At 48.6% G+C, this 18,852-nt stretch overlaps 2 protein-coding genes across 2 annotated transcripts; one reads left to right on the top strand and one right to left on the bottom strand.

Moving 5' to 3' along the window:
- Window positions 1-3,155: 3,155 nt before the first annotated feature.
- TCF23 (transcription factor 23) lies at window positions 3,156-7,206 on the top strand. Its single transcript, XM_082427017.1, has 3 exons — window positions 3,156-3,568; window positions 4,276-4,518; window positions 6,351-7,206. Exons 1-3 carry the CDS (start codon window positions 3,347-3,349, stop codon window positions 6,528-6,530), a joined length of 645 nt encoding a protein of 214 aa, XP_082283143.1. The 5' UTR covers window positions 3,156-3,346; the 3' UTR covers window positions 6,531-7,206.
- A 94-nt stretch (window positions 7,207-7,300) lies between these two features.
- Window positions 7,301-11,407, bottom strand: LOC309643883 (sodium-dependent multivitamin transporter-like). Its single transcript, XM_082427016.1, has 2 exons — window positions 11,186-11,407; window positions 7,301-10,791 (listed from the first exon to the last, which is right to left on the bottom strand). The coding sequence occupies exons 1-2, from the start codon at window positions 11,294-11,296 to the stop codon at window positions 10,639-10,641; spliced, it is 264 nt and encodes an 87-aa protein (XP_082283142.1). The 5' UTR covers window positions 11,297-11,407; the 3' UTR covers window positions 7,301-10,638.
- Between the last annotated feature and the right edge of the window lie 7,445 nt (window positions 11,408-18,852).

Raw genomic sequence — 18,852 nt, 5'->3', positions numbered from 1 at the left:
CTCTGGGCTTTCTATCCTGTTCCATTGATCTATATTTCTGTTTTTGTGCCAGTACCATCCTGTCTTGATTACTGTAGCTTTATAGTATAGTCTGAAGTCTGGGAGCCTGATTCCTCCAGCTCCGTTTTTTTCCCTCAAGACTGCTTTGGCTATTCGGGGTCTTTTGTGTTTCCATACAAATTGTGAATTTTTTTTGTTCTAGTTCTGTGAAAAATGCCATTGGTAGTTTGATAGGGATTGCATTGAATCTGTAGATTGCTTTGGGTAACACAGTCATTTTTACAATGTTGATTCTTCCAATCCAAGAGCATGGTATATCTCTCCATCTGTTTGTATCATCTTTAATTTCTTTCATCTGTGTATAGTTTTCTGCATACAGGTCTTTTGTCTCCTTAAGTAGGTTCATTCCTAGGTATTTTATTCTTTTTGTTGCAATGGTAAGTGGGAGTGTTTCCTTAATTTCTCTTTCAGATTTTTCATCATTAGTGTATAGGAATGCAAGAGATTTCTGTGCATTAATTTTGTATCCTGCTACTTTACCAAATTCATTGATTAGCTCTAGTAGTTTTCTGGTGTCATCTTTAGGATTCTCTATGTATAGTATCATGTCATCTGCAAACAGTGACAGCTTTACTACTTCTTTTCCGATTTGGATTCCTTTTATTTCTTTTTCTTCTCTGATTGCTGTGGCTAAAACTTCCAAAACCATGTTGAATAATAGTGGTGAGAGTGGACAACCTTGTCTTGTTCCTGATCTTAGAGAAAATGGTTTCAGTTTTTCACCGTTGAGAACAATGTTGGCTGTGGGTTTGTCATATATGGCCTTTATTATGTCGAGGTAAGTTCCCTCTGTGCCTACTTTCTGGAGGGTTTTTATCATAAATGGGTGTTGAATTTTGTTGAAAGCTTTTTCCGCATCTATTGAGATGATCATATGGTTTTTCTCCTTCAGTTTGTGAATATGGTTTATCACATTGATTGATTTGCGTATATTGAAAGAATCCTTGCATTCCTGGGATAAACCCCACTTGATCATGGTGTATGATCCTTTTAATGTGTTGTTGGATTCTGTTTGCTAGTATTTTGTTGAGGATTTTTGCATCTATGTTCATCGGTGATATTGGCCTGTAGTTTTCTTTCTTTGTGACATCTTTGTCTGGTTTGGGTATCAGGGTGATGGTGGCCTCGTAGAATGAGTTTGAGAGTGTTCCTCCCTCTGCTATATTTTGGAAGAGTTTGAGAAGGACAGGTGTTAGCTCTTCTCTAAATGTTTGATAGAATTTGCCTGTGAAGCCATCTGGTATGCTCCACCTTTTGAAGGGAGGAGTGTCAAAGAATTTGTGTACATAGTTTAAAAACGCCACAAAAAGTATACATTAAACGAAAGAATATACATTAAACAGTTTGGAATGGTTGCCTATGATAGGGAATAGGATAAAAGGGAACAGATGGAAGGGAGGGAGGGAGGGAAAGAGGGAGAGAGGAAGGCTAACAAGAGGCCCTGCGTGGACCAAAAATGACAGTGTGCACCGAATTCTCTGCATCTGGAGTTAAAAAAAAAAAAAAAGTAACTCAGTGTGCATCTTTTCAGTCTCCTTTCTATATATTCACATAAGCACAAAAACCTTTAAACTTTTTTTTTTTTTGGCCACGTCATGAGGCATGCGGGATTTTAGTTCCCCAGCCAGGGATCAAACCTGTGCCCCTGCAGTCAGTGGCAGAGTCCTAAACTGGAAGGGAGGACTGGCAGAAGGGAGTCCGCCAGGGAAGTCCCTAAACCTTTATACTTATAGCTTTTGTTTTTTGGTGTTTTCTTTTAAAATCCTGGCTGGGATCTTATTATACATAGTGATCTACAACTAGGTTTTTTCACTTCACTGTGCATCTTGGAGAGTTTTCCCATGTCACTATACAGATGTCTGCTTCTTCTTATTACTGCATATCATTCCACAGAATGGATATAGAAAAATCTATTTAATCACTTCCTTATCGATGGACATTCAAGTGAATTTTACTTCTCTTCTGTTTTCCTTTCTCTCTGGTTGGCTGAATGTCTGTCTCTGTATATCCACCTTTGTTCCTCTGTCCTCTCTGCACTTTCCCTTTACTTATTTTGTCTCCTCTGGAGTTCAAGATTGGAGGATAAGGGACGTGCAATGACTCTGCTGCAGGCAGGGGTGGTAACCTGAGGGCAGGCAGGGCCGACTGTGGCAGGCTTGCTATTCCTTCGGCCTGCCTCCTCCTAACTAGCTGAATGGAGGATCTGATGCAGCTCAGCAAACATCCTGGTCCTTGCCTTCAAAGACCTCGCACCTAGCAGGGGAACAGACATGTGAGTAACCCACCCAAGGCAGAACGGTGTAAGGTAAGGAGCAGCCTTCCAAGTCTCACTGTGTGCCTGGGCGCCATCACTTACTAGATGTTTGGCACTGGGCAAGTTATTTCACCTCCTGATACCTCAGTGTTCCCATCTGTAAAATGACGATGTACGAGTCTTTTTTTCTTAAGACGTTGATCTGAGAAATAAGATAATACATGTAAAGTACTTAGCACAGTGCTTGGCATGTACTGATCTAGAACACTGAACTGTTAGGAAGCTAGCCAGGGTGTAGTTGTGCATAGAATGGGGTACCAATAAAACAGGGAGAAAAAAAACCCAAAAAAAACAGGGAGACGTGGGCTCTGGGTTCTGTAGGGTTGGAAGAAATCCTCACAAATCCTTTGGACATAACCCAAAGGATGGACAGAGTTTCCCCTGGCAGAGCTAGAGGGAGGTATTCCAGGGGGACAAAAAGGTAAAAGTAAAAGCACTGAGGTGGAAATAAGAGGCATGTTTGGGGTATGGGGAGTAGCGCCCTCTGACTGGAAGGTCATTTTCACTGGCAAGGGGAGGAAAGGTCCTTTCAGGGATGTGCACAGCCAGGCTTCTGGCACAGGGAAGGGAGTTCAGGGCCCTTCCATGGACTTGAGCCCCAAAGCCGAAGCTGCAGGTCTATCCCAGGACCACAGTCAGGGTCAGGCGGGGATCCGGGAAGGGAGCTCCCTTCCCACCATCCTCCTGCCCTCTACAGCAGGGGCCTCCTCCCAGGGCCTGGCCACTCCCCGCATCCAGCACCCCCGCCCCTCAGCCGGCTGGGAGGCAGTCAGGAGGCTTTTCGCGGGGGCTGTGCCGGTGGGCGGTTTTCCCAGAGCAAGAGCAGAGCAGGACTGAGTTGGCGCTAGCTTCCTCAGATATAGACGTTGCTGGCTGGATGACCAGCCTGCCCCGCTAGCGTGAGCCCAAGGGCTTCCTCAGGCCCTGTGTTCCCATCCTGGGGGCTGCAGCATCATACCTCAGGGGTGTGGCATGTCTCAGAGAGAGGCCAGAGGGGCACTGGCCATGCCAGGAGTAGGGAAGAGCCCGGCCAAGGCCACACCGAGGTTGCTAGCAGGCACTGACAGGAAGAGGAGCCGCCTGAGCAGGACAGGGCAGGACCTGTGGGAAGAGACCAGCTGGAGCAACCAAAGATGGAGCAGAGCTGCCCCAAGCCCTCGAGGGGCCAGGGCCAGGAGCCTGGCTCGTGGCCGGGTAAGAAAGCCGGGCCCTGAAGAGGTAGCTGGGAGAGGCAGGCATGGGAGGGGCTGCGATGTCCCCTCTGATGGCAGAGCCTCACTCATGGTTACTGCCCTGCCCAAGAGAGGGGACATTGGCCAACTTCCGCTCCAAGGCTCCATGCTTGGGTGGTTAGGGAAGTCAGAGCCGGTCTTAACCAGAGCACGGCTCAGAGAGCTGGCCCAACTCACTTCTCTCAAGGAAACTGAGGCCCGGAGAAGTGATATGTTTCCCAAGGTCCCAGAGCAGCAGCCAGCGACAGGGCCAGCACGCTTTGGTGTCCTTTCCTCTTTACCACAGTTGCCTCTACGTCTCAGGAGCTGGCTGGGCCTAGGGTCAGCCCTACAGAGCAGGGCAGGGCTGCGTGCTCCCTGTGGCCCCGGGGCATCCTGATAAGCAGGGTTCAGACTTAGGTGTGGATGCAGCAAGGGCCAGGGGGAGGCACAGTGGAGGGTGGGAAAGAGTACAGGACTCTCGGTTCTGAGCCCAGATGAGGTCTTCTCTCCATTTCCTCTGCCGTAAAGCGGGGCCGGGCTGAGAGCAGACAAAGTGGGGACGAGGCCCTTGGGTCTCTGTCGTTCGGCATGCTACTACCCTGGCAGGAGACCTTGCCCTAGGATGCTCTTAGCAACCAGGGGCGATGGCGTCCGGTCAGACCCGCTCACCCGGGGTCCTCTGTGCAGAGTGAAGCGAGTCCTGAGAACGCCGCTCGGGAGCGGAGCCGGGTGAGGACGCTGCGCCAGGCCTTCCTGGCCCTGCAGGCCGCTCTGCCTGCCGTGCCGCCCGACACCAAGCTGTCCAAGTTGGACGTGCTGGTGCTGGCCACCAGCTACATAGCCCACCTCACCCGCACACTTGGCCACGAGATGCCTGGCCCCGCCTGGCCACCCTTCCTGCGTGGACTCCGCTACTTGCACCCTCTCAAGGTAGGTCACGGGCCCGGGGCCTTGGGGAAGGGGGTTTGGGATGGGGGATACTGGACTCAGTGCCCCTGCCCTCGGCAGAGCTGACGCTGGGGCCGGCTGCTTCCTGCTCTCTCGGGGAGAAGAGCTGAGGCTGGCTCTTGGGACTGGAATGATAATGTTTCTCATGGGATGCAGTGGGAGTGATGACTGGAAATGACTTCATGAGAATATGGTTCCTCCAAGGGGAGGGAAATTCTTAGAGGCCCCAAGACTCCGGAGCACTTAGTGATAGAGGACAAAAGGGGGTAGTTTCCAGGGCTGGGGCCTGGGAAAGAAACCACACCTAGGAGATTCCTAGATTCCAAGGGGCACCATGCCACTGTACAGTGCCTTGGTGTCCTCTGGACTTCTGTCTCAGGAGGGATCCCCCTTTGGAGAACAAAGCTCTAAGAAAGCATCACTCTAGATAACTCTTGGTTACCAAGCTGGGTGGGGGAGTGGCAGGGGCTGGGAAAGGGGGAAGGAGGGCTTCCTGCATGCATCACTTACCCGACTGTCACCTACCTTTCCTGAAACTCAGTCTTATTATACGGAAAGGGAAGATAACATGAGTCTGACTTTGCTTCCAGGGTATGAAATGAGATCATGAAGGAAAAGTATGATTAACAATAATCATCATTGCAATAACAGCTAACATTATCTGGGGGCTAAAGTAATGTCCAGAGCTAGACTAAATGCTTTAGTGCATTTTTATCTTTTAATCTGCACAAGAACCAAATGAGGATTAAAAAAAAGAAAATGAAAACAAAAATAGAAAAAGAACCAAATGAAGATTACTTTACAGATGAGGAAACTGAAGCTTAGGTAGGTTAAGTGGCTGAATGCAGTTCAGGCCCGGGGCCCATAGCCACTAAGCAGGCCCCGGGCGTGGGGTGGAGCACACTGTAAGTTGCTGACTGTGAGTGTAGCTGTTATAAAGGGTCGTCTTTGCCCTCTGAGGACAGTAACTTTATTTCTATGGAGGATACTTTTCACCGTCTCTCTTCCTTAAACATCATAGTTCTGAAACTAAAATGCAAGAATTTGAGACTAAAAGGGGCAACTCTGAAATGCCAATGGTGGCACCTGGTGCAGTGTCCCCGGGTGGCACAGTTGCTTGCTTAGCTGTAAGATGGCGGCCAAGGTGAGGCCCTTGCAGGAAGCGGGTGATGCATTAATATGTCGAAGAATGAATAAATGAGAGCCCAGCTAGGTCTAGCACTCTGGCAGCTGGGTGGGGTGGGTTAGCTAGCCAGGAGCAGTGGCCCTCAGCCCCCAAGTGGGGGGCTGTCAAGAGGAGGGCAGACCTCAGAGCCAAGTCAACCTGGCCTTTTCTGGGACTGGCCACGCTCCTGCTGGAAAGATGGACAATCCTGGGAGGTCCCCTGCTTAGGGGGAGTGGGCAGCACTGACATCTGGGGCCACAGGCACTTGGGTCCGGGACTGGGCAAGAGAAGGTGTCAGGACTGTTCAGTGTCAGGAAGAGCCTGCCCTTGCCCCACTCTGCTGCCCTCCCCACTGCCCAGGCCCTGGCTGCTGCCAGCTCTGCCGCCCGCCTCCCTCCCCACTATCGGGGGCTCCTCTTGGGGCCCTTGTTTTCTCAGACGGCTCCTCCTGTGCCTCTCAGCCAGGCTCAGGTGGTCAGGAGAATTTGTGAGGCCATGAGTGGTGGTGAGCCTGGGACTGCTGTCATCGGAGCAGTCGTGGGGACGGGTCTCAGGGAGGGAGGCTAGGGAAGGCCCGGTCTGGGGTGCCGAGGACGACGAGGGCTGTGCCAGTGAGCATGACCCGCATCCCCTCCCCATGTCTTGCAGAAGTGGCCGATGCGATCGCGTCTCTACGCCGGAGGCCTGGGGTGCTCTGGCCTTGACTCCACCACAGTCATCACCTCGGGCCAAAGAACAAAGGAGGCAGAGACCAGGCCCCAAGTCTCTGGAGAGGCAGATGCTCTTCTTCCCGCCAGGCCGCTCTCACCAGCACCTGGTGACAAGTGATCATCACAGTCGCCCTTTTCTCCTGGGCTGTGACTCAAGCTTAGGGACCTGGATTCTCTGCCAGGCCCTGCCTGTCTTCATTCTGCCTCTCACCCATCGATCTGATTCAGGCTCCACTCCCAGGTTCCAGCACACGGACCAGGCAGAGCAGTGGGCACCTCTGTGACGGAGAGTACTCAGGAGGACCAGGGAGCAGATCCTCATCTTGTCCCCCACGGGTGATGCCCCAGTGGCTCCCTTGTGGCAGTTACAGGGAAGTGGGCAAGGAAAGGGTCTGACTGAGTTGGAAGTTGAGTTAGGGCACTGTCCCTTGCTTTTCTCCCCTAAGGTTCCCACAGACCCTCTGGAGATTGCAAGAAGCCAGACACTGCTGCACATGTACAGAGGTAGTGGCTGAGGCTGGCAGCAGCTGCAGGTGCTGATGGGAAAGCCAGGGGCCAGACAGGCTCTCGGCAGCTGTGAGTGTGAGCAGAGCTGGGCCGGGGTCACATAGGTAGAGAGGAAACTGAAGAAGGGAACATACTTTGCTATTGCACTGCAAGATGCTTGCCCAACATCAGGAACTTAGGAATTTTGTATCTGCGTTATGGTCTCTCCAGCTGCCCCTCATCACTACATTTTCTCCCTCTCTGGGCCCTGCACCCTTCCACTCTTCTCTTGCTATGAGTTATATTTACAGGTTAAACCATAAAGCTTACATTGCTTACATTCCAGTATCCAGAGAAACTTGTACATAGTCCTAGCTGCCTAGTTTGAGATTTTATCCCAGAGGCAGCTCTACCTTAACTGAACCAGGCAGCATCTTAAGCCCTCACGTTTGAAGGTTTTGATAGACCCAGTTACATCCTTGAAGGACCTGAGAAGGAGAATGTATATCTTTTCCAGGGGATAATAATTACAATCTTCCATTGTATTAGAAACCTAACCTCCAGGACAAACAAGATAGGCCTGGGTTCACAGGGTTCCTTGTATGATTTTGGCCGAAGGCCCCACTGACTCAGGAGTCATTTCTACAATCTGTCTACAACGAGCTCCCTCCGGCCAGCTCCTCCCCACAGGCACTGCCCTCCCAGGCTCTCCCTTAGTCCTGCCGTGGGGTGCCAGAAATCAGATAGTGCTTTAATGGAATTTATCTCTGGCCTTGTAGAAATAGTTTGAGGAAAACTCAGTGTCTATACACACAGAAAGTAACTTTCCAGATCAGGTGTGGCTTCAGATCAGGCACCTAAAGTCCAGACAGAGAAGGAACCATCGTTTTGTTAAACTTCAGTGCCTCAGAGTGGGAAGGCACGGGCCAGGCCAACTAGAGTCCCAACAGGGGTAGCCTTAGACAGACGCCACCACTGCCGTCATGAGAACGAATGAGATTCTGGCCGACTGGGAGGGGCCGGGGCTCTGAGCTCTGGTGTAAGGAGCTGCCGTTCCGCCACAGGGCTGGCCGGGGCAGCAGGGGAAGGGGGCTGAGGGCGTGACTCAGCAAACTGGTGTGGAGGCAGAAAAGCAGACACAGAACGTCCCAGCCGCGGCAGCGTGAGATGTGGGAGAGCAGCTGGACTGTGGCTGGGAGCCATGGCGAGAAGGCCTCGGCCAAGGCCAAACTCATAAATCTACCAAGTCTCTGCCGAGGAGCCTGGAGAGCTTGTGCAGAGCTGCTTCTGGGCAGCTGGACGGGGCCAGGCAGGGCAGAGACCAGGTGTGGGTGGGCACTAGCACAGTGTTCTTCGCAAGACCATAAAAGTCCAGCTCGAATGTTCTATGTTTAAAGCCAAAAAGCAGTATCTTCCTTGTTGAATTTGAACGTGGTCAGAGGAGGAGCACATGAATTTCCTCGTGAGCTGGTAGCACACAATCTCTCTCCGGTGATGAAGCTGGGAAAGCTGGCTTTGGGTGTGCATTGGGGTCCCCCCACAGCACGGAGCTTCTCCTGATAACTCAGGTTTGGGAGCTTGCTCCATCCACCCCGCTCAGACTCCAGCCTTTGCCTAGTAATGCCAGACCCTTCGGGAGAGGGGGGACCACATTACCCTGGTAGAAAAGACAAGGAGGGCCAAAGAAGGATGCAGCTGGTGGGGGGCTGGGGGAGGGCAAGCACCATCATTACAAGTTTCTAAGTCTGTCTCGGGATCTTTCCAGGCATTTCCTTAGTGTTCTGGACAGTCCCCAAGGGGTCCAGAGACCATCTCCTCCAGCCAGACAGCACCCAGCACAGTCAGGTCAGGAAGCAAAAGGACTGTCAGGGGGCAGGCAGAGCCAAGGAAAGGACCAGGGGATGAATGGGAATAACCAGAGGAAATGTCAGGTTGGAGACTTCGACCCACAAATCAACCAGAATCAGGAGTAACCCCCTTTTCCTCTAACAGAGGAAGAAAAATACCCTCTCACTGGGAGACCCTGGGAACAGGGGTATGTAGGAAAGAAGCTCCGAAAGGAAACAGGAGCCTGGATGACAAAATGACGCTCAGGTGGCCTGGCTCGGGAGTGAGAGGGCTGGCTGGTCCACTTGAGCATCTTGTACCGCCTGCCCCGTCCCCAGGTGCCTGTCACTCTAGGTGAGGGTGAGGCAGTGATGGCCAGGACAACTTCTCCGGGGCTGGATATGCGTGTGCTCTCTGAGGGGCAGCAGAATTACAGGGGATGCACTTTGGGAGAAGCAGAGCTGGCCAAAGGATATCTAAGTATTAAGGTGGAGACTGCAGATTTCACTAAATTGAGAACTAGAGCCATTAGAAATAGAAAAATCTAGTCTTGTCTGAGAAATTCCCTTTCGCTTCCTCTGGAAGGAGCCTGGCTAGGATGAGTCAGATGGCACTGTCCTCTCCCCTTTGTGGCCTAAGCCCTAAACCCAGGGCCCCTGCAAGCTTGGTATTCGAGATCAGGGGTTGGCAAACTATAGCCAGTGGGCCAAATCCAGCCCCCGATTTTTTAAATAAGTTTTTATGGGAAAAGAGTCACACCTATTTGTTTACATATGATCTATGGCTACTTTCCCGATACAAGGCAGAGTCGAATAGCTGTGACAGACAGTAAAGCGCAAAATATTTACAGAGTTCCTGTGAAGGAACTCTGGCCCTTTACAGGAAAAGTTTCGCTCTTGATCAGAGATATGCAAAGTGTGGTCCGGGAACCCTGGAGGTCCCTGAGACCCATTCAGTGCCCTAAGTAGCCAAAATTATTTTCATAATACAAGATGCGATTTGCCTTTTTTTCACTCCTATTCTCTCATGAGTGTAATGGAATTTTCCAGAAACCATATGACATGTGATATTGCAACAACAGATGGAATGTAGAAGCAGATAGGAGAGTCCAGCTCTCGATTACAACAGACATTAAAGGTATTTGCAAAAATGTAGGGCTTCCCTGGTGGTGCAGTGGTTGAGAATCTGCCTGCCAATGCAGGGGACACGGGTTCGAGCCCTGGTCTGGGAAGATCCCACGTGCCGCAGAGCAACTGGGCCCGTGGGCCACAACTGCTGAGCCTGCGCATCTGGAGCCTGTGCTCCGCAGCAAGAGAAGCCGCGATGGTGAGAGGCCCGCGCACCGCGATGAAGAGTGGCCCCCACTTGCCGCAACTAGAGAAAGCCCTCACACAGAAATGAAGACCCAACACAGCCAAAAGTAAATAAATAAATAAATAAATAATAAAAATAAAGGAATTCCTTTAAAAAAATAAAATGTAAACCAATGCCACTCTTCTCACTAAATATTTTCCAATATGGAAAATAATTATTTTTCATAAAAATGGTATCTATATTCACATATAGTGGGTCAATTGTTATTTTTAAATAAATATTTTAAGTCTATTTTAATTTCTAATATGGTAAATATCAATAGAAATTACCCACATAAGCAAAAGCTTTTCAGAGCCCTAATTTTTTAAGAACGCAAAGGGATCCTGAGACCAAAAATTCTTAGAATCTCTGCCCTAGAATAGATTGGCGAAGGTCAAGAAAAGCTCTTACCCCATCCCCGTGACCCTGTATATGACAGCTCTACCCTCTGCCTGGAGCAGACACAGTGATTCGGTCTTGACCTTCGAGAGACAAGGGGCTTATGGTGAGGGAGGGGGGGTGTGCCTGGCAGAATATGGACAGAGTGTCCCGAGTCCAGATCACAGTGAGGCCTCCTGAACGATGAAGGTGGGGCTGATCCCCTGGTGGGCTGGGCCTTCCTCAGGCACATCCATGGCCTCCTTGTCTCTGCTGCCCCTCAGCATCCCATTGCTCACCTTCTCTGGAAACACAGCGGTGTCCACAGAGAGATCCTGGGAACACAGAGCAAAGGGAGTGGGTGGGGTGAACGTGAGGCAAAGGGGAGGTGAAGGAACCTCCCCTTTCTCTTGCAGGAAAGGTGACCCTGCTTTGATCCTGGCTAGAAAGGAGACCGACGAGGAGCAGGCCCGGGGATGAGCACGGGGCTGGGAGGAGGGAGACAAAAGGCCAGCAGCTGTGGCCTCTCGGGGCCGAGACCCTTCTGCCCACCAAGCCCCCGCTCCCCTGTGGGAAGGGGCCAGGCAGCTGCTGCGGGACAGTCCAGCTCAGGCCAATCACCAGAGAAAGGGAGGCTGGGAGGAGAAAGAAAAGGGAGGCACAGGAACCCAGGGGGCCGGCAGTAGCCTGAGAGGGAAGGGAGGGGCGATCTGACAACAGAGGCGCTACCTGGCTGAGGGTTTTGCAGTGAAGTCGCTTCTGACAGGACATGGGCAGGAGGGCAACGAGTTTCGGCAGCACTGGGTAAATGGTCCGAGGGTTCAGGGTCCGGCCCCGCATTCCGCCTGAAGACAAAGTGCTCCCGAGGTTCCTACTGTGTAACCAGGGGGCACCCGCGGCCCCCTGCTCTCCCCCTGCTCTCAGGACTCTAAACCCCCAGTCCCCTCCCACCTCCTCGAGCTCCACCAAGACGCGTGACTGTTCCAGGCACCCAGGAGCCCAGGATTCCCTGTATCCCCATGTCACACCCTGTCACCACTGTGCAGATTGCCTGCCCGCCCCCCCATCCCACTAGACTTGCAGCCAAGCATAGGTCCCATGACCTGGCTGGCAAGTGACTTCCAAAAGAACCACCACGGTTCTTGCTTTGATGATGAGAAACCCCAGGAGTGAAGATCTATCTCCTCTTGGTTGAGCCTGGATTTCCTACTCCCCCCACCCCCAGACTGGCTGCTGGGGGCACTTCCCCTCTTTGGGGCTCTGCCTCCCCAGCCTCAGGTTTGGAGAGGAGCCCCCTCCCCCAACACAGCTAGGGGCCAGCTGCTGAGCAGGGAAATAAAGGACAGGGACCGCCTCAACTGCCCAGGGCAGAAGCAGCAGGATTCAGTGCAACCTACAGGAGATGCTGGACAGACAGAGGAGCCGGCCACCAGCCACTGGGGAGACTACGCGGACCGAGCGGGAACTAAGGACCATTGAAGTAGCTCAGAAGTTATGAAGGGGCAAAGACGACTGGGCGTTTTTTAACCTGAAAAAAAATTGACAAATTATCAGATTACGAACACTCCTCCACATTAAGGATGCTGGAAGGAGAAAAAAAAGTTGAGTAAATCAGGCTGGCCTAACAGCAGGTCTATCAAGGTTTCAGGGGTCAAGAACGTCTGGGTTGGGTCCAAGTTGGGCGAAAATAAGTTCTGTGTCACACATCCCAGAAACCACAGTTAACTGCACAGTGGCTGGCAGAGTCCTGGTGAAAATACAGGCACACTCTCTCTACAGACGCAAACTTTGAATAGGGCTTGGAGAGGGATCCAGGTGAATATAAAACTATCAAGATGTGATATGCTCTGAGAAGAAGTACAGTAGCATGAAGCAGAAGTTGAAGCAAAGCTCAGTTCTAACTGAAGTGTGAGTATATGCCACGCCAGCTGGGAAGGGCTACATCTCATCACAAGAGGCCATTGGCCCTGACATTGGCAGGGCTGCCAGACATGGGAAGTGTCCGTCAGGGCTGGTTTAATGTGCCTCAAACACAGTGGTAATACTCCACCAACTGGCCAAGGAGTTTCTCTTTTGACCAGTCTTACCAGGTGCCTATTGGCAACAACATGCTGCCGCCATCATTTCCCTGAACAGAAGGGCAACCCAAGGCAGACCTATTTTGCTTTTGGAAGGTTGTCATAAAATACGCCATTGACCCAGACAGGCAGGCCTCTCATACGTTACTACAAAATGAACATTTACCTGTGCCTTTGGAAGTGGAACTCTACGTGGGGAAAAAATGGTGTTACTGAAAAATTATGATGTCCTAGGCTGTATTTTGATGACTACAGGACCCAGAGTTAACAGATTTTCATGGGGCTCCTGTTATATGTGAGCCATGGGACCACTGGACGAGAAGACTGGATAGCCCTTTTTGAAAGGCAGCGACATTTTGTAGAAGAGATCCTGGTATTATAAATCCTCCCAAGAAACCAACTGTTAAAAACACTACCAGTGAAGTGATGAAGTGTGTTATTAACACCAAGCTTATTTAAGACCTAGAATGGAAAGGGGCTGGTCTCCTGCATATTAAAAGAAGCCAGAGCCATCAGTAGCCTCCCAGGAACAGTAAAAATCCTAAGCTGGTCCTCCTGAGGCCTTTTAAGAAGGAGAAAAGTGTCTTTTCTGGCTTAAGAAGACACAAATATTGGCTGGGCTTTCTGCCCACCACCTTTGCTGGAGGATTTTTTCCTTTTCTTTTTCTTTTTTCTTTTTAAAAAAAAATTTTTTTTTAAATTTTTTTGGCCGCACTGCACGCCATGTGGGATCTTAGTTCACTGACCAGGGAATGAACCCGCGTCCCCTGCACTGGAAGCGCAGAGTCTTAACCACTGGACCACCAGGGAAGTCCTATATTTTTTTTCTTTAAAGCATTTCAAGGATGATCTTTGTACAAAGTCAGAACTGGAGTTGTTCAGAAGACCCCCTCTGGTTTCTTTACCAGAACTGCTCCACTTAAATTTACATCCCAAGACAGGGAGCTCATCTATTTTATTTTATTTTATTTTATTTTTTTTAATATATTTATTTATTTATTTATTTTGGCTGTGTTGGGTCTTCATTTCTGTGCGAGGGCTTTCTCCAGTTGCGGCGAGCGGGGGCCGCTCTTCATCGCGGTGCGCGGGCCTCTCACTGTCGCGGCCTCTCCCATTGCAGAGCACAGGCTCAGTAGTTGTGGCTCACGGGCCTAGCTGCTCCGCGGCATGTAGGATCTTCCCAGACCGGGACACGAACCCGTGTCCCCTGCATTGGCAGGTGGACTCCCAACCACTGTGCCACCAGCGAAGCCCAGCTCATCTATTTTAAACAACTCCTAGCTCTTTCTAAATTGCAAAATTGTGAAAGAAGATGGCTCTGATCTTGACAGAAAGGTATCATCTGGGTTAATCATTTCTCCCATAGCTTTTATTTTTTCCCAACTTAATATGGTCCTGGATGATCATCTCATTACCTGGTGCAATAATTGCTATTTTTAGGGAGTTTTCATTCAATTTGCTCTCACTTATGGCAACTACACATTTATAGAAGGAATTTCTCCTGAGACACCCTAAACAAACATGAAGAAACACAGTGGGAAAGAGAAAACCTGGGTTTGTAAAAAGTCCTTGACCGACTGCTGAAGAAGAAATTATACGCCTTATGGGGCTCCTGCATGAGTATCATATTTTCTAAGAAAGATTATTGGACTTCCGTTTCTGACAATATGGTAGACTAATGTGCAGGAAAACCCTCCTGGTACAGAACGCTCAAAATTATGGATAAAAAATTTTAAATGTTTTAAAATTCATTGCTGGGCTGGCAGATAAGTGAGGGAAAGGAATAAGAAAGTATAAAACCAAAATTGTTAAGCCAGGGCTTCCCTGGTGGCTCAGTGGTTAAGAATCCACCTGCCAATGCAGGGGACACGGGTTCGAGCCCTGGTCCGGAAAGATCCCACATGCCGCGAAGCAACTAAGCCTGTGAGCCACAACTACTGAGCCTGCGCTCTAGAGCCCGTGAGCCACAACTACTGAAGCCTGCACGCCTAGAGCCCGTGCTCTGCAACAAGAGAAGCCACCGCAATAAGAAGCCCGCACACCGCTCGCCGCAACTAGAGAAAGCCTGCGCGCAGCAATGAAGACCCAACGCAGCCAAAAAAAAAAAAAAATTGGTAAGCCAGCACTGAAGCCAGTGTAGCCCTGGTGGTATCTGCAGGTTCCTGGTGCCCAAGGTCAGGGTTTTAAGAAGCCAAATCTGGGGACAAGAGACAAAAAGCCCGGGCCCGTACAAAATGCAAAGTTGGATCAAAGACTCTGTAATAAACTTGGGATCCCCAAACGCCAACATCCTCAGTGAGTAAAGGAGAGATGAGAATATTTGCCCAAATAGATCTTGGCTTGGGGTGGAGGTGGGGGAGGGAGTCTCCCACATATTTCCAAGCCCTTAAAATTTGGGGAGCCAAAAAAGCCCCAAATTTTAAGTGATCTCAATTTAGTAATGTTTCTAAGCACAAGAAATTGCAATTCTTCTCTGGAAGAACATACTTTAAATCAGGCATTGAAGGATTCCCATGGATAAAATTCTGACAAACTTGAGCTCATAGCAAACAGTTCTAAAAATCAGAAGGAAACATGCTACCATAAGCAATGAGAGTGGAAACATTGAACTTGGGAGTGGTAGGATCACACTTGCAATGACGGCAGATATTGTAATTTTTAGGTACAGAATATACATTAAATATGTTTAATATGTTTAAAGAAATAAAGAGTATTTTGAAAAGACAACACAGGGACAAGAGGCTGTCAAACATGACCAGGCAGAATTGAGGGAAAATGTAGAATTTTTAGGCATTAAAAATATAATATTTTAGTTAGAAATCCAGTAGATGATTAGAAACTGCTGAAAACAGAACTAACAAATTAGAAAATAGGTCTGAAAAAATCACTAGAATTCAGTTCATATGGACAAAGAGATGGAAAACAGAAAAAATAAAAGAATATAAGAGAGTATCTTCATGACCCTGGAATAAGGAGATTTTCCTTTAAAAAGACACAAACAGCACTAACCCTAAAGGAAAAAAATTGATACATTATACTACATAAAATTAGGAACATCTATTTATCACAAGATGCTGTTGAGAGAGTGAAAAAGGCAAGTTCACAGACTGGGAGAGAATATTCGCGATACATATAATCAAAGGGCTTATATATCAGGAATATACTTAAAAACCCCATAGAACAATAAGAAAAAGACTGACCACCCAATTATAAGTGGGCTAGAACCCTGACTGGAAACTTTTCTAAAGAGGATATTCAAGTGATCAAAGACGGTCAGCTTCAATAGAAATTAGAAACATGCACATTGAAATCACGAGATGCCACTACACATTCTCCAGAATGGTTAATACCTGTATCTATTAAATCCAGCAAGTACACACCTAGGTATATACCCCCAAAATATGAGTGCACAAATGGCATCAAAAGATATACACAAGAATGCTCATAGCAGCATTGTCTGTGACAGCCCCCAAACTGGAAACCTGTTTTTGTTTCCTATGGCTGCTCGGTGGGGCTGGACTTCAGCAAACCAGCTGGCACCCTGTTGGACTCCACCAGGAGGGGAAACCTGCAAGGCTGGAGGAGAGAGAAGGGACTGGCTTCTTGTGGTTTGCTTCCAGCAACAGCTCTTTAGCGCAGTTCAAGTTTCCAGCTTTTCCCCGTCTCAGAACCAATCTGACTGTGTGCATCAAAGATACCTGCACCAACTGTCCAGTACTCCTTCCTCTGAGGCCTGAGTTCCACCTCTTCCAAGCTTCTGGATTCCTGTAACTCCCACCTCTTGCCTTTTTTAACCACTACCCATCCGGGGGCTTCCTTCTGTTGACACGTCTATGTTTCCTGGGCCCTTTCCTTTGGCCTTTGCAGTCCTTATAATAAATTCCCTCTGTTAAAAATAACTGGTATGGTTTTTATATTCCTGACTGGACCCTGAATGACATTACAGCCGTATCAATTCTTTTTGGCAAGTTTCATTCCTGACCTGCCTCCTGACCAAGAATGCATTGAACATCACTCCTCTTTCAAATAGGGAACCTGAGGGCTGCGACAAGGTCCACAGATCCTCACAGCCTCGCTTGGTTGATTGTCGATGGCATCTTGATGTGGTCACAGAAATCCCTCAGAGCCGGAGAGCAGAGCATCTCGGGCGTCTACAGCTGTGACTGCCTGCCAGGAGGACAAGGAAGGTCACACCAACCCTTATGAACATTCTCTGGCTGCGTGTTTTTTTCTCCTGTGAATGTGCATGGGAAAATGGCCTCTTTCCTAAAGGCTCACAACCCTCCTCAGATGTTGCCGAGGAAACTGGATTTGAGAGCATCAAACTCCAGAGGCTCCCTGCTGTTACTATGGCCACCACTGTGTATGTTTGTGTTTAATAACGTCATTGTAAAGGCTGATTCTTTAACCAGATTGTAAACATGTGTGCAGAGCTTGCCCAGCAAATGAACAAGAAGGTTGTGTAATTTGTGAGAAAAATAACGTGAGTTGAGACCTTGATGGGCTGTGATCTCTCAGCGTTCTTCCCCTAGCAGGCTTGTACCAACTGTTAGGAATTATTATAAAGCCACTCCACCCTCCATACCCCCAAAAATAAATAACCTCATGGTATATAATTTCCTAAACCACTTAAGTACACATCTCCACAGTTCCCACCATTTAAATCCGTGTCTAAATAAAACAGAACACAAGCTGCTTATTCAACAATCTATTTTTATTTACACTTTCACCCAGAATATTCTCATAAGATTTTCCTATTGTATACATTCTAGATGCCAATCCTTTGGTTCTGCCCAGAGGCGTTATCCAACGTCTTGGGAACTCAGCTCCTGACCTCCTCAAATGCAAGTTCTGATTCCCTCACTGCAGCCACTCACTCCTACGGTCATACTCTTTCACCAATAACTGCACCATCTCCAAAATCTCTATTTCAAGCATTCTGATTTGATATTTAGATCCCTATTTCCCATCCTTCCATCTCACCCAGACTAGTGCTTGCAGTCCCATATTTCTTCTATCTTATTGAGGCCTCTGATTTTTTTACCACCTTCTGTTTTACTAACCGTCTTTCCCCGTATCCTTACTTCCTCTTCATTCAGCTCAGATTCCATGTTCATTACTATAATCGCTCCCTTGCTATTACCCTTCTCCCTTGCCCCCTCCCCCTCCATTGTTTTTGCTTGACAGCTTCCTGACCTGATACTATCTTCCCACTCCAGGCCTGAGCACTGCTGGAGATGAAACCACAGCTGTGGCCCCTGGCTTCCCTTGAAATTTTCACCATAAATCTCAAATGGGACTCAACATTGCAGCAACCTTCCCTCGTATGTTTCCTTTCCCGCATTCTAACACATTGATTTCCCACTTCTTTTTATCTACTGGAGTCCTCTCAGCTTGTCTTCACCACATACTTCATGAGAAAACAAGAGCAGTCAGGCAGGAACTCCTCCATCAGCTTACCATCAACCACACCTACCACTTTCCCAGCTGTGCCCATGCTCATGATGGATGAAGCTTGTCCTCTGTGTGGGCCTGAATCCCACCCCCTCTTGCCCTTCTGAAGGGCCTCACTCTTAAAAGTATTCCCTCTACCTCCTTCTGCATCCTTGGCTTTTTTCTCACCACTAGATCGTTTCTCCCACTTTTATCAACCTACAGATATTCTCTAGTATAGCATCTCCCACTAAAAAAACCCTTCCTTGACCCTGTTTCCCCATCTACCACCACATTTCTCTGCCCCACCACAGAGCAACACTTTTTCAAAGTTCTCTCCATCGCCTTTCCTCACTCACTCGCTCCAACAAGGTGTTTATCTCCACCACTAAAACTGCCCCCCTTCTGCCAAATTTGATGTTCATTTCTATGACCTTGTCTTAGTTTCTGTTTTGTTTTGCATCATTTGACCCTTTAGACAACTCTGTCCTTCTTGAAACACTTTTCTTCTCCAGATTCTTTAACCAGCTGTTCCTTCTCAGTCTTCTTCCTGGCTCCTCCTCCTCTGTTCTACTTATAAATATAAAAGTAGCATGGAGAAAATTAGCAAGGCCAAAGTCACTATAAGTAAAGTTAGAAGGCAAATGACAAACTGGACAAAGAGTATTTACAGTTCAGGTCATAGACATAGTGATAACATCAGTAATATTCAAAAAGCTCCTAGAAATTATTAAGAAAAAAACCAACAACCCAACAGAAAAATGGAGAAAGAATATGAACGGACAGATCTCAGGAAAGTGAATCAAATATCCTTTAACATACAAAGAGATAGACACACTCATTAATAATAAAGAGAAATAAAGATTAAAACTACAATGAAATACC

This window comes from Balaenoptera physalus, assembly GCF_965194825.1.
Source record: "Balaenoptera physalus genome assembly, chromosome: 15".
NCBI classification, from domain to species: Eukaryota; Metazoa; Chordata; class Mammalia; order Artiodactyla; family Balaenopteridae; genus Balaenoptera; species Balaenoptera physalus.
The sequence above is the reverse complement of the archived record's forward strand: the minus strand, read 5'-3'. Positions and strand labels throughout refer to the sequence as shown.